Source organism: Acanthopagrus latus, chromosome 13 (assembly GCF_904848185.1).
Source record: "Acanthopagrus latus isolate v.2019 chromosome 13, fAcaLat1.1, whole genome shotgun sequence".
In the NCBI taxonomy this organism is placed as follows: Eukaryota; Metazoa; Chordata; class Actinopteri; order Spariformes; family Sparidae; genus Acanthopagrus; species Acanthopagrus latus.
The window spans coordinates 7277845-7292364 of record NC_051051.1 but is presented as its reverse complement, the minus strand read 5'-3'; the positions used below and the strand labels follow the sequence as shown (position 1 = coordinate 7292364).

Here is a 14520-nt window from a genome sequence, read left to right as displayed (position 1 = left end):
ATGTAATAATATTAATAATAATATTAATATTAATAATGCATTTTATCTGTATAGGGCTTTTCATGAGACTAAAATACACTTTACATGTGAACATAAAGGCATGTACATTAGAAACAAATATTATAAATGCAACACACAACAGGCAAAAACAAAAATAACATGAATCACACGTTAAAAGAAGAGATTGCATGAGGAAGATTATTAGAGAAAAGAAAAAATGTTACAACAAAGTCACCTATAAAGAAATACAGACACATTAGTATAGAAGCCCACAAAGGACTTTTTCAAAATAGGGATGTAAACTTGAAAATCTTAATTTTATTCTACATTAACAATGTTGTTTTCCATGTGTCAGTTCGTTATTTGAGTGAATATTAACACAAAATGCAGTAATTCAATTGACATTTTTTATTTTCACATAGTTTTCACTGTCTTCCATATATTTAACCTGTTATAATAAACCTGCTGGACTGTTGGATGAACACTCATCACTGGATTAGGAACTGGATTAAGTCATTTTTACTTAATTTGTAAAAATGTAGCCATTTCAAAATGTGCCAAAGAGCAAATGTAAATGTTTAGATATTAATTTACATTAGAAGAGACAAACATACAGACATGGCAGATGTCAAATTCAAGAAATAAACAACAGTCAGTGTAAAAACCTTTTTAAAAAAAGATCCAAAGTAAAACACATTAAGAAAATTACATCTGCTCCTTCTCCCGCACTGAAAATTATTGTAGGGGTTTAATTTCTAAAAGTTTGACCTCTTCCACTGCAGGCTGAAGATTTAAGATGAGCAGCAAAACTCTCCCCCTTCAGCAAATGAGCATAATGCAGACATACTGTACATCCTCCTGCACAGTGAAGGTCCAACTGTCATGTGAAGTAACAAAAAGCTGAACGCACGTTGAGGGGGAGGACTTTTAAATGTTGTGACAAATCCTAGAGTTCGTCCACAGACAGGCCAGTGGCAGGACTCAGGACACAGTCACAGCCATGTTGGATTTTAATACAATTTTGGGGGGAATTCTGAGTCACAAGCTATTTTTAACACCCTGTGCTAAATCTCTATGAGTCTCCCTCAGTCTCACTAACTCAATCAGTCTCAGCAGACAAATGTGAAAATGTCACATGAGCCATCCTTCAGTTCAGCTCTTGATGCTCTGATGTCTCGTTCAGGGAGATGTGCAGCTTATCTGTTGGTCAATGGAAATTTCCCATTCAAAGCAGAGAGGATGAATGTGCACGCACGCCGCTTTCCAGTAAGTACATTTACTCACGTACTGTACTTAAGTACAATGTTGAGGTACTCAAGTAATTCCATTTTCTGCTACTTTGCTCTGCCTCTTCACTACATTATGAAGTAATACTGTATTGTTTTTTTATGTTCTTACTTCATTGGCAATATTAAAAAACACTGATAATCAGAGAAATGCTGTATATTGGATCCAACCCACAGTGTACATCTTTACTTGTAACCTACTTTGATTGAGAAACTGTACTGTCAGAAAACTAGTTTGTATTCTAAAGTATGAACTAAAGGATGAGTTTGCCCTGAAATAAACCTTTTGTCATTGTCTATTCAGCTCCACACAGATCAGAAAGTCAGATAAAGTTTGGTGGAACCAGGAAACAAACGGCGCTGCAGCATTTTCCTAAACAGCAGAAGTAGATGGGGACTTGTTTCAAAACGTATAAACATTAAAATGATGCAGTCCACATTTCTGGAGGTTTTGAGATCCCAGATTAATTTGTCAAGATGTTATTTACAAGCTTTTTTTTTTTTTTTTTTTTTTTTAAAGGCAAAATCCTCACTGCACCTGATCTGAAGTGGGCGCTCGGGCTGAACCACAGGTGGAGGGTTTGGGCCGTTTAAAGTCCCCCTCTACTTCATTTCTTTAGGAGAATACTGCATCACTGCCGCCCCTGAAGATGTGACATCATGACTGGCTGTTTTATTTTGGGGTGAACTTACCCTTTAATATCAGACAGGCCCACTTTACTACATTCAACTCCAGCAGGTGAAGCCTTCAACACATTATTCATGTTTAGACACAAAATCTCCCCTTTTTACTCAGGTTTGACTTTCAGGGTGTGTGTGTGTGTCTATGTGTCTATGTGTCTTTGTCTATGTGTGTGTGTGTGTGTGTGTGAGCCTGGCTGCACAGTGGTCTGATCAGAGGGGGGTCATGGGATTTAGCAGTATTTAAGAGATGGGTGTGGTTGAAACATGCTCCATGCCCGGATTTTTTTTAGAGGATCCTTCCCCTTTGCAAAAGCGCGCACCGCGTGATCTGGCAGCCTGTTTCTGAATGATGATATTCAGAAGAGAGAGAGAGAGAGAGAGAGAGAGAGAGAGAGAGAGAGAGAGAGACAAAAAACAAAAGAAAGAAAGAAAGAGGAATCGTGCGCTGGTGGCTTGATTGTAGACTCTTTTTTTTTGTTTGTTTAAATCTAATTCTATAAACGAGACGAGGCTTCGCAGATTTTTTTTTTCTCTCGCAACAGCCTAATTCAGTGCTGACTGTGTCCTGATGAAGTGTCGGTGGCAGAAGAGGGAGGAGGAAACCAGAGAGAGAGAGAGAGAGAGAGAGAGAGAGAGAGAGGAAGGAAACGAGGATAACGTCACGAGAAGCAGAGTCGGAGTAAAAAAAGAAAAAAAAAACCCGGACCGAGCGGTGTTTTAATGGACAGTCCTTGATGCGGGCCGGGACACCGAGCTGGGCTCAACCATCGTGTTTGTTTACGCGGACGAATATGTTTTTGTTGACTCGCCTGGTGTGAAAAAAAAGACAAGAGGAAAGGAAAGAGACGAAGAGAAGAGAAGAGAGGAGCAGAGAAGAGAGGAGCAGAGACGGCAGCAGCAGCAGCAGCAGCAGCAGATCTCATCTTTTTTCAGGAGCTCCGCTAAAGCAGAGAAATGGAAATGTGCGGAGCCCTCCTCCTCCTCCTCCACCTCCTCCTCCGTTCGCCTGTTTGCTGAAGGATTTTTTGGAGGCAAGCCTTCATCGTGACACACGGAGCCTGAAGTGGATCTCCTCCTGCTGCATCTCTTTCCCCCTTTGTGTGTGTGTGTGTGTGTGTGTGTGTGTGTGTTTTTCTTTTCTTTTTTTCCCCCCTTGTTCTCAATGCGTGAAAAAGACACATAGTGGGATTTTTCTTCTTTTTTTCCCCTCTTTCTTTTTTTGGTTGGTGTGATTTGGAGACGTTGCCTTCAGGAGGAGAGAGAGAGACAGAAAGAGAGAGAGAGGGAGAGAGGAAAAAAGGAGGACAAAAAAAAAGGGAAGGAGCCAAAATCATCGGGAGAATTAACAGGTAGCCGCCCATTATCAATGCTGTGACAGCCGCTGTAGGCCGGCCCTCGCTGAGCGTAAGATGGCTGGGTGATGATGCGCCTATTCATGCCATCATTTTCGACCAAATTAACTTAAGCTACATCCGCATTCTAGGATCCGATCTGTGAAACGAGATGTGTCCGGGGCCTTCAGCAGCGAGCACTCCTCTGTGCTGCGGATCAATATGTGATGTAGCCTGCATCGGTTAGGGGCCTGTGTGCCTTATCTGAGTCCTGCACACAGTGGTGTTGGAGGAAAAAAAAATCCTGCATCTTTGTTTCCTCTACTGCGGCTTTTTTTTTTTTTTTTTTTTTTTTTTTAAATTTTATTTTCAGCCCTGGCCTGCTGCATGTGTTAACCAGAGCCTCTCGTTTCTTTTTCTCTCCCCCCCCCCCATTAACATTTTACCCCCTCCTAACATGCACAGGCTCCGCTCATCCTCCTCCTCCAGATGCAGATGTAGCCATGCCATGTTTGGTGGAGCTGCACATCAGATGTGCATCCAGAGGGGTGGGGCCCCACTCACGCTTGGCATCCTGTTTCTCTTTTGAGTTTTTCTTGTCTTGCTTGTGTTATAACACATGCTGCTCAAAGACGCCCATGTATTAACCTCGCTGCTCGCTTTTTCCAGCCAGCATCATCGGCGTGAAGGGGAGGGGGGGGTTCAGCCTAGTGGAGTGTGTGTGTGTGTGTGTGTGTGTGTGTGCCTGATGTGTGGTGATATGTGAGCCTTTCTGACACCCTTTCCCTTTGCACGTCCTCCCGGTTGATGCTCACAGGGCAAAAAAAAAAAAAAAAAGCATCCACATCCGAGCATCTGGCTGGACCCATCCAGGCCTGATCTCTCTGATGCATCGCCCCCCTCCACACCCCAACCCCACCCCCCCCCTCAGCATTTCTCCTCCTCATTGGCTAAATGAGCAGCTGTGCCAGGAGACTGAGACCCATGATGCACCCCTTTTGGCTTCCATTAGCGCCGTGTGATCCATCTGGTCGCAGGTCCCTCCAGGGAACAGTGACCTACTGTAGCTAATTGCTCTTCCTCTGCAGCGTGCACTGTATGTGCATGTTTGCTGCAGAGCGTCCGATTTGAATCTTCTCAAAAATGCAAATAAAAAGCTCCCTGTGTCGGGAGGCTGTTTGCATGTGTAACTGTGCTCCTACCAGGAGCAGGAAATGCTGCTTCCTACTGAAAGCGTGATGTGATGTACTGTACAGTGTGTGTGTGTGTGTGTGTGTGTGTGTGTGTGACCCCAGTTGGCCCACAGCTGAAGGATACATCTCCTGCCAGTGTTGGAACCACAGTGCAGCCTCAGATGACAGGAAATAAAGATGGCTGTGTCTAGCATTAGCACAAGTTCTGACTTGATACACGACCTGTAAGTGCAGAGTGTGATAAGTTTCGCCCCCCCAGCTTTAAAGGGGGTGTTCGCGTCAGTATCTGCGATGCCGGCTGCTCGATAGCAGTTCAGTCATTTCAGATTATTCTCCTGAATTAAACCAGGCATAAACAGATTACAAGGTTTTTTCGCACTGTGTGGGTTCAGTAAACCTCGGAGATTTAAAATGCGTGTTTATTATTATCTCTTCCCTGCCGCGAACAGTATTTTTAAGTAAATTATTTTGCCTAATTGATTCACTTTTAGATGAGAGTGGATTCTTGGATTACTGGATTATGAAAGCACAAAACTATGTTAATCTCAGCGGGCGGGCCTCCCTGGTATACACACAGGGGCGGTCATTTTTATGCATTTTTCAGATGATACTTTATGTAAATCAGAGTGTGATGTTTGAACAGGCTTGGACAAATCCAAAATGAGTGAGCTGGAGCAGCTTCGTCAGGAGGCCGAGCAGCTAAGGAACCAGATTAGAGTAAGTCAAGCATTCCTGTAGTTCACCTTTTAGCAGAATGGTGCTGATATTTTTAGCTGTTGTGTAATGACTTCATTTTTATGTCCTTTAGGATGCCAGGAAAGCATGCGGGGATTCAACCCTGACACAGGTAAGGTACACACGTGTTCCAGAAAAGTGAGGTGCGTAGATGTAACTAGAGTGGGTCCAAGTAGAGTGCATACCTCCGCCACGGCCCAACAGTTTCCTTTCATTCAATCAGGCCAAATCCACTATCAAATAAAACATTTAAATCTGCCTGATTTTCATTTGGAGGCACGTGAAATTGTACTCACTCAGAGATACCGGACATCTGAATATGCCAGATTTACAATCCATGCATTATATCCTGAGAAAGTTATAGCAATGTTGAAAAACAACCACACCTCACAATGTTAAAAGGAGGGAGGAAACAAAAATCTTGAATCCGTCCTTGAATCTGGATCCACAGCAAAACTTGGTGGGGACTATTGTGGGCCCAGACGCAGCCCCCATCCAAGTTTCACAGAGATCCGTTGAGTAGTTTTTTGTGTAATCCTGCCAACAAAACCAACCAACCAACAAAGGCAGAGATTATACGTGTCTATGAATCTTTTTGAGGGTCTCAATTCTGGTGTTTGCCATCGTTTAGTGACCGTCAGTTCATGGCAGAAACTTGGCAGGTTTTGAAGACCTGGGAGTTTAATAAGCAGAGCAGCTATTTAAAATCTCCTTTAATCAAAAATGATATGACAAATTGATGTTTTATACCCATTTCTTCACCATAACTGAAAATCTTCTCCAAGTATGTTGTTTTAAATGCATTTTCCAACATAAATGTCTTCACTTAAACTTACCTGACATGGGATGTTAGCTATTCCTGTTAACACCCAAAGAAACTTCCCTGTGGAACCTCCCGTATCACACACATTTATTATTAGCAAAAAAGGGTGGATTTCATTAGAGCTAATTGAACTTTGATTAACCTCTCCTCTCTAACCCAGATTACTGCTGGCTTGGATCCTGTGGGGAGGATTCAGATGAGGACAAGACGCACCCTCCGGGGCCACCTCGCTAAGATCTACGCCATGCACTGGGGTACAGACTCAAGGTGAGTTTCATATTGGTGACTTTGATTGCGGTTGACTGTTTGACTGTTTCGGGCGCCTTGCATTCATGCATGCTTTTTGACATCGAGCCTCAGTGAATGTCCATCGATGTTTGGATGTTTGTCTCTGCAGGCTTCTGGTTAGCGCCTCTCAAGATGGAAAACTGATCGTCTGGGACAGCTACACCACTAACAAGGTAGAGTCAGCCGAATAACCATCCCCGCCAGCCTCGTCACCCCTGGCCTCCGTCTGAACTGGAAGTGAAAGTGGAGTAAAGTCTTTCTCTTGTAGTGTGAGGGTGGTTGACTTGTCACTGTTTCCTTTACAGCCGTGGCTTACTGCAACATTTACAGTGGCATTTGCATCAGATTTTTTGTGGTTTTTTAGTGGCACTAACCCACTTTTCCGCTCTTATGAAGGATTTGCATCGGAGTTTCTACTCCAGAATTTTAATGTCTGCTGCCTGAAATATCTCCCCCTTCATAGATACACGCCATCCCCCTGCGCTCCTCCTGGGTGATGACCTGCGCATACGCCCCCTCTGGGAACTACGTAGCCTGCGGAGGCCTCGATAATATCTGCTCCATCTACTGCTTGAAGACTCGCGAGGGCAACGTCAGGGTCAGCAGGGAACTACCTGGCCACACAGGTGAGAGAACCTCGACGCACTCTCAGCTATTTCGGTGCGACTCCTTTCTGCGAGTCGAAGCGATGAGGACATTTCAAACGAGCACGTACCAGTCCCCGCGCCTCGTGGGAAAGCTCGGCTCCCAAACCGCTAAACAATGAAGATTTCATTTACATGGTTAATTAATCGCAGGGCAACACCGTCTTAATGAGCTGAGACATCAACTCTTGCCTGTGAGACTCTGATTTGTGACACTGTAGCTGCTGTACGTTATTAGAGTGAACACAATTCTGTGCTAAATTCATTCATTCATCTGACTTGAAGTTTTGTTTTGTTTTTTCCTTTATCTGCAAATGAGCACAGGGGCACGTCATTTACAATCTCCTCGTTATGATTTAAGCCATGGAAGCCCTTTTCTGCCAATCTGATAAAACATAAGAACCAGAGAGTCATTGGGATGAGAAACCTTCTGGGAATAATGACGAAGAATCTCTCAGTTTTATTACTTTTATGAGTCTTAACACTTTGATATACATTTTGTGATACTAAGTGACTTTGGGAGTCATTGTTTTGAGTCAAGTGACTATTTTTGGAAAGTTTCTCATTATTTTGGATATTAAGTCATACTTTTAGGATACCAAGTCATTATTTTGGGATAGCAAGTCATTATTTTGGCTATTAAGTCATTATTTAGGGACACTAAGACTGTTGAATCAGGTGAGTAGGGTTAGGGTTAGGGTTTTAGGATACTAAGTTATTATTTAGAGAAAGTTTCTCATTATGATGACACAGAATCTCTATTTTTCTCGCCACACTGGCGGCGGTGAGCTTCCATATCCACCAATAACAATGATGAGTCAATCACGATATCAATTTTTCCAAATGAGACACAAATTAATATAAAGATGTCTTGCGTGTCAGACTGTAATTTCCACTGTGGGTTGAGAGAACATGTCCCCGTCAGATTAAAATCCCTCTAAACTAAGTCGTTGCACTGATCAGCTGTTAGAATCCACACAGAAGATGCTCTGAGTTGTGAGATTCAACCTTAATTATTATTGTGCGTTCAAATGAACTTTTGAATTTTCTCTTGCTCCGGTGTTTTGTGCATCATTTAACTGTCACGAAAATATTCCTTTTGTGACCCTATTGTATTACAGTAGATGTGCGTAATACCACTCCACCATCACCTACTCTAAAAAAGCAGCTCCTCACCTTTGATATTCAAGTTTCATCCGGCTCCACGACAGAAACTCAACACCTGTGCTTTCTCTTCTCTCAGGTTACCTGTCATGTTGCCGCTTCATCGATGACAATCAAATCATCACGAGTTCAGGAGACACCACATGGTGAGCCAGGCAGATACAGACGCAGATGTGCAAACATGTTTTTCCTGAGCTGATCAGTGTCTTTAACTCTGTGCTCTCTGCCCCAGTGCACTGTGGGACATCGAGACAAGTCAGCAGACTACAGTTTTCTCGGGCCACAGCGGCGACGTCATGAGTCTGTCCCTGTCGCCCGACCTCCGCACCTTTGTGTCGGGAGCCTGCGACGCCTCGGTCAAGCTGTGGGACATCAGGGACAGCATGTGCCGGCAGACCTTCACAGGCCACGAGTCGGACATCAACGCCATCTGTGTGAGTGCGCTCAGGGCAACGACAAGGTGTCGAATGTGTAGCTCCACCCATACTGTTTTATTAAACAAATCACAGTTTAAAGGGGCGCTCCGACCATTTTTACACATGAAGTGCAGGACACTGAAGTGAAACCTGAATCATATATTTTCTTTCTGATAACTTTGGCAAATTATGTGTGCCACTTCAGGCGCGTCCAGTCGCTTTACCGGAACCAGCATTTTTCTCTGGTAACCGGACGCTTATTCCGTCCCCTAGAGCGATTAGTACGGCGTAACATTCATTCATGAAGATCTAGGTTAGCGACTTCATTGAGCGAATACCACAAACACTAATTTTTATTGCTTTAGCCCACTTAGCTAATGCCTCTGAAACCTTGAAAGTGCTGCTGGTGAGTCAGTTATTAAGACCGGATGCATCAGCCATTATCTTTTCCCCAGAAACGTCGCCAGGAAACTTGTGGATGGACATATTTTGACAACAATGTATAAACCACACAATGCTCTTATCTGCGTCAATACAAATTATTCATGGACTTGCTAACTAGTTTATATTTTAAAAAAAAAAGTGTATAGTAAAGTGTGCATCTTGAAAGAAAATAAACAATCAAGACATGGTTTGTAATCCTAGTAATAAATCTGACTGCCAACATAAGTAAACCCAGTGATTATGATGTGCTATCTGTTAACAGACCTATTAGAAATTTAAATTCCATATAACTCACTCGTCGTCAGCCCAGCTGGCATCTTAAGTGGGAGTCTGCCCCCCCGTGTGCTGTCTAATACACTCTCCACAGAGCAGCTCTGGGATTTGTCTCGGTGACGTCACGCGCTGTCTTGTCTCCAGCTTTGGGGGGGGATTTAAAACTGGGAGCAAGCTAGAGGATTAACAAGATTATCAATTAACACCATATCTGAGCATCCTGCATCAGTCTGGACTCCGACCGAGACGGGTCTCTGGGTGGAGTCTGGACTGATGCACTGCTTAGGTTATGGCATGTAGACGTGAGGAGCATCACTCGGACTGATCAGTCCAAGACCAGAGCCAATAGGAGTCATTTTACACCCACTCTATCAGTTTCTGTCTGTCAGTGTAGTTGGAACTTCCTGCCTCTCATCCATCTTCCTCTGCTCCTCCCCAGTTCTTCCCCAATGGCAGCGCCTTCGCCACAGGCTCCGACGACGCCACCTGCAGGCTGTTTGACCTACGTGCAGACCAGGAGCTCAGCCTCTACTGCCATGACAACATCATCTGCGGCATCACCTCCGTGGCTTTCTCACGCTCCGGCCGCCTGCTGCTGGCCGGTTACGACGACTTCAACTGCAACATCTGGGATGCCATGAAGGGAGACAGAGCAGGTGGGTGGAACGGGAAACAGCCGCGCGCCGGTGTGATGTGGATGAGAAAAAAAAAAAAAAAGGGTCAACCTGAAGCTAACGTGAGGTTTCACAAATCTTTTCATGTGTCTGGAGCTTTGATTTGTAGTTTTTGGTGTGCGTGTTTGTGCAGCTTATACACTTCACTTCACTTCACCATTCACAGCAACTTCAAAACCAAAGAAAATGCAAATGCTTCATGAAAGACTGAAAAAAGATGGGATATGAGATGGATTATGAGACTAATGAACAACATGACAGCAATAAAATGTGGGTTGGTATGATGATACTATAAATGAGCAAGATGAATTATCAATACCAATGAATTCTAAAAAACTATACATAAAAAAATCATATCATTAAATATCATTGCAATCATAATGGTAGACATTAAAATGTTGATTCAGCACAATGGAATAATTAACAATGATGACAGAATTTTAGTTAAACATGTATAAACGCTGAAACCAACATTATAAAACAGCACATAACAGCCAGACTGGATAGACAGTCTTTAAGTGAGGTTTAAAAATATCTGTATTCCCACACAGAACCATGTTTGTCTCTGCAGAGTGAGACTGACTCGTGTCTGACCTTCAGCTGCTAAATTCTGCTCAAAAACCAAGTTACAAAATAAGTGACTGAAAAGAAAAACATGATCTGCTCTCTCAGATTTGTTACATAAGTTCATGCGACACAGAATTCGATTAAGACATAATGTTTGATTTGAAAAATCCAGTCCAGCGGCTAATTTACTGGGGAAGCGCCGATACCGATATTTGAAATGACAGCCCAGCCGACAGGTGCTGCTGGTGTCGTTTTGTTGTTGTTTATCTGCCTTTTGTGCTGAAGAAACAAAGAAACCCTCACAGTAAAAAAATATAACTGAACTGGTCAGCCGCTCATCACACCATCTTAAGCTTCGATCATAGAAATCCATGAAACCTTAAATATAACCGTCTTTCATGTGAAAGATTCTTTATTTTTAAAGTGACTGCTTCAAAAGCATTTTAACCTGCTATTCACCTGCCTCATAAGCGTGTCAGCACAAAAATGATGTGCCACCTCAGACAAACATCTGTTGAAGTCAACAACAATTGCTGAATATCGGCCGATGCTGATGACCAGCTGATATCGGTAGATCCCTGTAATTTACCTCTAAAAGGAATTCCAAAAATATGTGCATGAATAAAAAAGAAGTGCAGTTATATCATGCATTTTCAAATGAATCTCTGGGTAATGTAGGTAACAGCGGTTAAACCACCAGAAGATGGAGGTGATATGAAAATATCCCTCCGCTGGGCACTGTGGAGCTCTGCTTTCCTGCAAACGCACTCATCAGTGTAAGCCGTGTGGATTTATGTATCTAAAAAGGGAATTGTAACTGGAAGCAAAAAGACATTTCACTGTTGGAGAAGAAGAAAAACCAAATACAAGCCTTGAATAAGAGCGTAAAAATCTGCTAATGTCACTGAAAACATTGCAATAAGTCACAGTTAGGAAAGGAAGCAGTTGTGAGTCAAACACACTCCCACGAGACAATGACCAAAAAACCCACAATAACCCTCGTAATGGTTCCAGAGTTGTCTGGTGGTGCGCGCAAAAAAACTGTGATTTGTAACTGCGAGTCATGCTGACAAAATACAACATAAACTAACCATAACTATCTCACCACTTAGTGATGAATCCACTCTCCTCATGCCTTATTTTGTTGCGAGTTAAAGCCGCGGTAAGCACTAGGTCGCTGTGTTCCACGTGGTTTTTAAAAAAAAAGCTTCTCCTCACAGCCTGGAGAGCAAAACATTTGATGCTAACAAGTCTTCTTTTGTTCGTCCCCGTCCCTCCTGCAGGAGTCCTGGCCGGCCATGACAATCGTGTGAGCTGTCTGGGCGTGACGGATGACGGCATGGCGGTGTCCACCGGGTCCTGGGATAGCTTCCTTAAGATCTGGAACTGAGCCATGCACATAAAACCACAAACACACATGCACACACACACACACACACACACACACACACACACACGCGCGTCCGACAGACAGACACCGCTCCCATCTTGGGCCACAGTTTGCACCCTGTATTCACTGTATGTAAGATTCAACAGACAAACTGCAACATTGTACTGTACATAATATATATGACTTAGGTATGAGTTCACACACACACACACACACACACGCACACACACACACACATGCTGTATGCAGGACAAGACGACACAAGCTGAACACATGCACACACTACCTACAGCTGATTTAAGTGCACAGCAGCGAGCCTACAGTACACACACACACACGCACACACACGCACGCAAACACATGCACGCAAACACACACGCACACATGATCTGTCAAATGTAAAAATGTGACCAAATACAGTTGGATCTTCAGCTGCTCAAATAAAAAAAAAACACACACACACACACACACAAAAATGCCACTATAACCTAAAGCCTTTTAACACGTCTAACACACACGCACGCACGCACGCACATATGCACACACACACACACACACACACACACACACACACACACACACACACACACTTTTTCCTGAGAGACACTGCTCCTCGAGTTAAAACAGGGGAGGGAAGACGTTATTGGACAATTCTGTCTTTGTTTACAATGAAGTCCAAAATGCACTTCAGACAAATATTTCTGTACTATTTTTGTCTCGGTACCACACATATCTCAGTGATGCTAATGTGAAAGGAAGAGCGGCCGCTGAAGAGAATCATGTGAGTCCATTAATACTGAAAAACAAATAACCACTGACAGGCAGGATGGACCGCTGATGGACAGAGTCGGAGGAAAATATCAGCTCTTATTTTCGTCTGGCTCCACACATCATGCAGTCACTGTTTTTATAGATACGTACCCCCGCATACAGTTCAGTGCATCTGTTCTTAAGCTTTGGTTTGATTCAGTTTTTTACACTTATTTTATTCATGTTTCTCCCTGTGTGCCTCAGATACACTTTAAGGATTATTAATAGAGAATATTGATGAAGTAAAATTAACAACAACAAAAAAAACAACAAAAAAAACAAACAATTAAAATGAAGAATCTGAGATCCAGGAGGTCGGGTGGAAAATAAAAGCATTATAAGACACATCTTAATGAAGCAGGAGCCAGCATTCATACTTTGACTCTGTCGATGTATTATCTGGACATTACAATGGTATAATTGTACATAATATTAATAAATAATAGCCTCTCCTGCCAGTGATTGTGGTTTCTTTCTTTAAAGCACTGTTGAAGATGATGGGATATTTATTTATACACTTGGTCTGTGACTTAACAAAATGTCTTTTCAGGTACTGAGTGGCAACACACACACTGACCTACACTGTTCAGTTATAAATGGTATAGTATGGTATGGCAGCTCTCAATGGCTTAGGTTAGCAGAAATCTACTTTATTATACTATTGGTTCAGCAGCTGATGTTTAATGGATCCAAGAGTTAAAGGGGCATTTTGTAGTTTGGGAAAAATAATTAGTAACTAGGAAGGGTAATATTTACAACATTAATGAGGTAATGATACAAACTATTTATTATTTATGTAAGTGAATAAACCAGCTGTTCTCAGAGGAAAATAAGTCCCCAGAACACTGTTGGAAGCTAGAAAGGTGGCAGGGTCCGCCACATGAAACAAAGTAAAACAGTATGACATTGTGTCGTCCTTTCAGCTCAGGATTCTTTATGAGATTCATTCAGTCAGAAAACCAAATTTATATTTGTTTTTTAATTTAGTTTGTTTAGGCATGAAAAACAGTCTACGAAGATTTTTCTTTTCTGATTAAATGTACTCCTTTAGCTTGAATTGGTTTGTGATGAAGGCAACCAAAAAGCAACTTTTTTTTTTTTTAAAACAGATTCACAGTTCAGCACATTTAAATTGTACCTTACATCGGTGCTCATTTGCATCAGGTGTGTTGGAGCAGGGAAACATTGCACACACTAAGGGCAGGAGGCCCAGAGGCACAGGACTGTATCACACAGCCCAACATGAGGAGATGCACCTTGTATGTTTCTGCTTTCAGCCACCAGGGGGTGCAGCTCAACCGGCATCTCAGGTTCACAAGATGATGACAGGATCCTCCCAATTCATTACCTTTTGGTAAAATCCATTTATTGATCAACGTTTAACTTATGTTTCATGTGAAATAACAATTGTGACTTTTAAAGCGAAGCAAAGTAGTGTCATATATGGAACATGGAACGAGAGACTGGGACAACCAGATTATAGCACCATCATGTGGTCGAACACAGTCTTATGTTTTATGTGCTCCTCACAAAATGTTCAATATTTAATCTATGCGTAGTAATGGTAAACCCATACAGGTGATTTTAATTAGTCTACCTCTTCTCAGGATTGATATTTCTTTTAACCCTTACTAAATACACCTTTATCATTCATCATATTAGTGCATGGGAGTCCAGTGACCTCACTTAATCCCAACAGCTCAGCCCACTTTCAACCTGAGCAAAAATCTGATCAGAAAGAGAAACTGGGGGTTTCATGCACGCCCTTTAAAAAGAATGGAGATAATTATTTTGTTTA

General features: G+C 42.5%; 1 protein-coding gene across 1 annotated transcript; it reads left to right on the top strand.

Annotated features, from left to right (window-relative positions):
• The first annotated feature begins 2510 nt into the window (after positions 1-2510).
• Positions 2511-13180, top strand: gnb2 (guanine nucleotide binding protein (G protein), beta polypeptide 2). Its single transcript, XM_037120606.1, has 10 exons — positions 2511-3319; positions 5138-5211; positions 5303-5341; positions 6213-6319; positions 6450-6513; positions 6804-6966; positions 8228-8294; positions 8381-8582; positions 9721-9937; positions 11806-13180. Exons 2-10 carry the CDS (start codon positions 5155-5157, stop codon positions 11910-11912), a joined length of 1023 nt encoding a protein of 340 aa, XP_036976501.1. The 5' UTR covers positions 2511-3319; positions 5138-5154; the 3' UTR covers positions 11913-13180.
• Positions 13181-14520: the final 1340 nt, after the last annotated feature.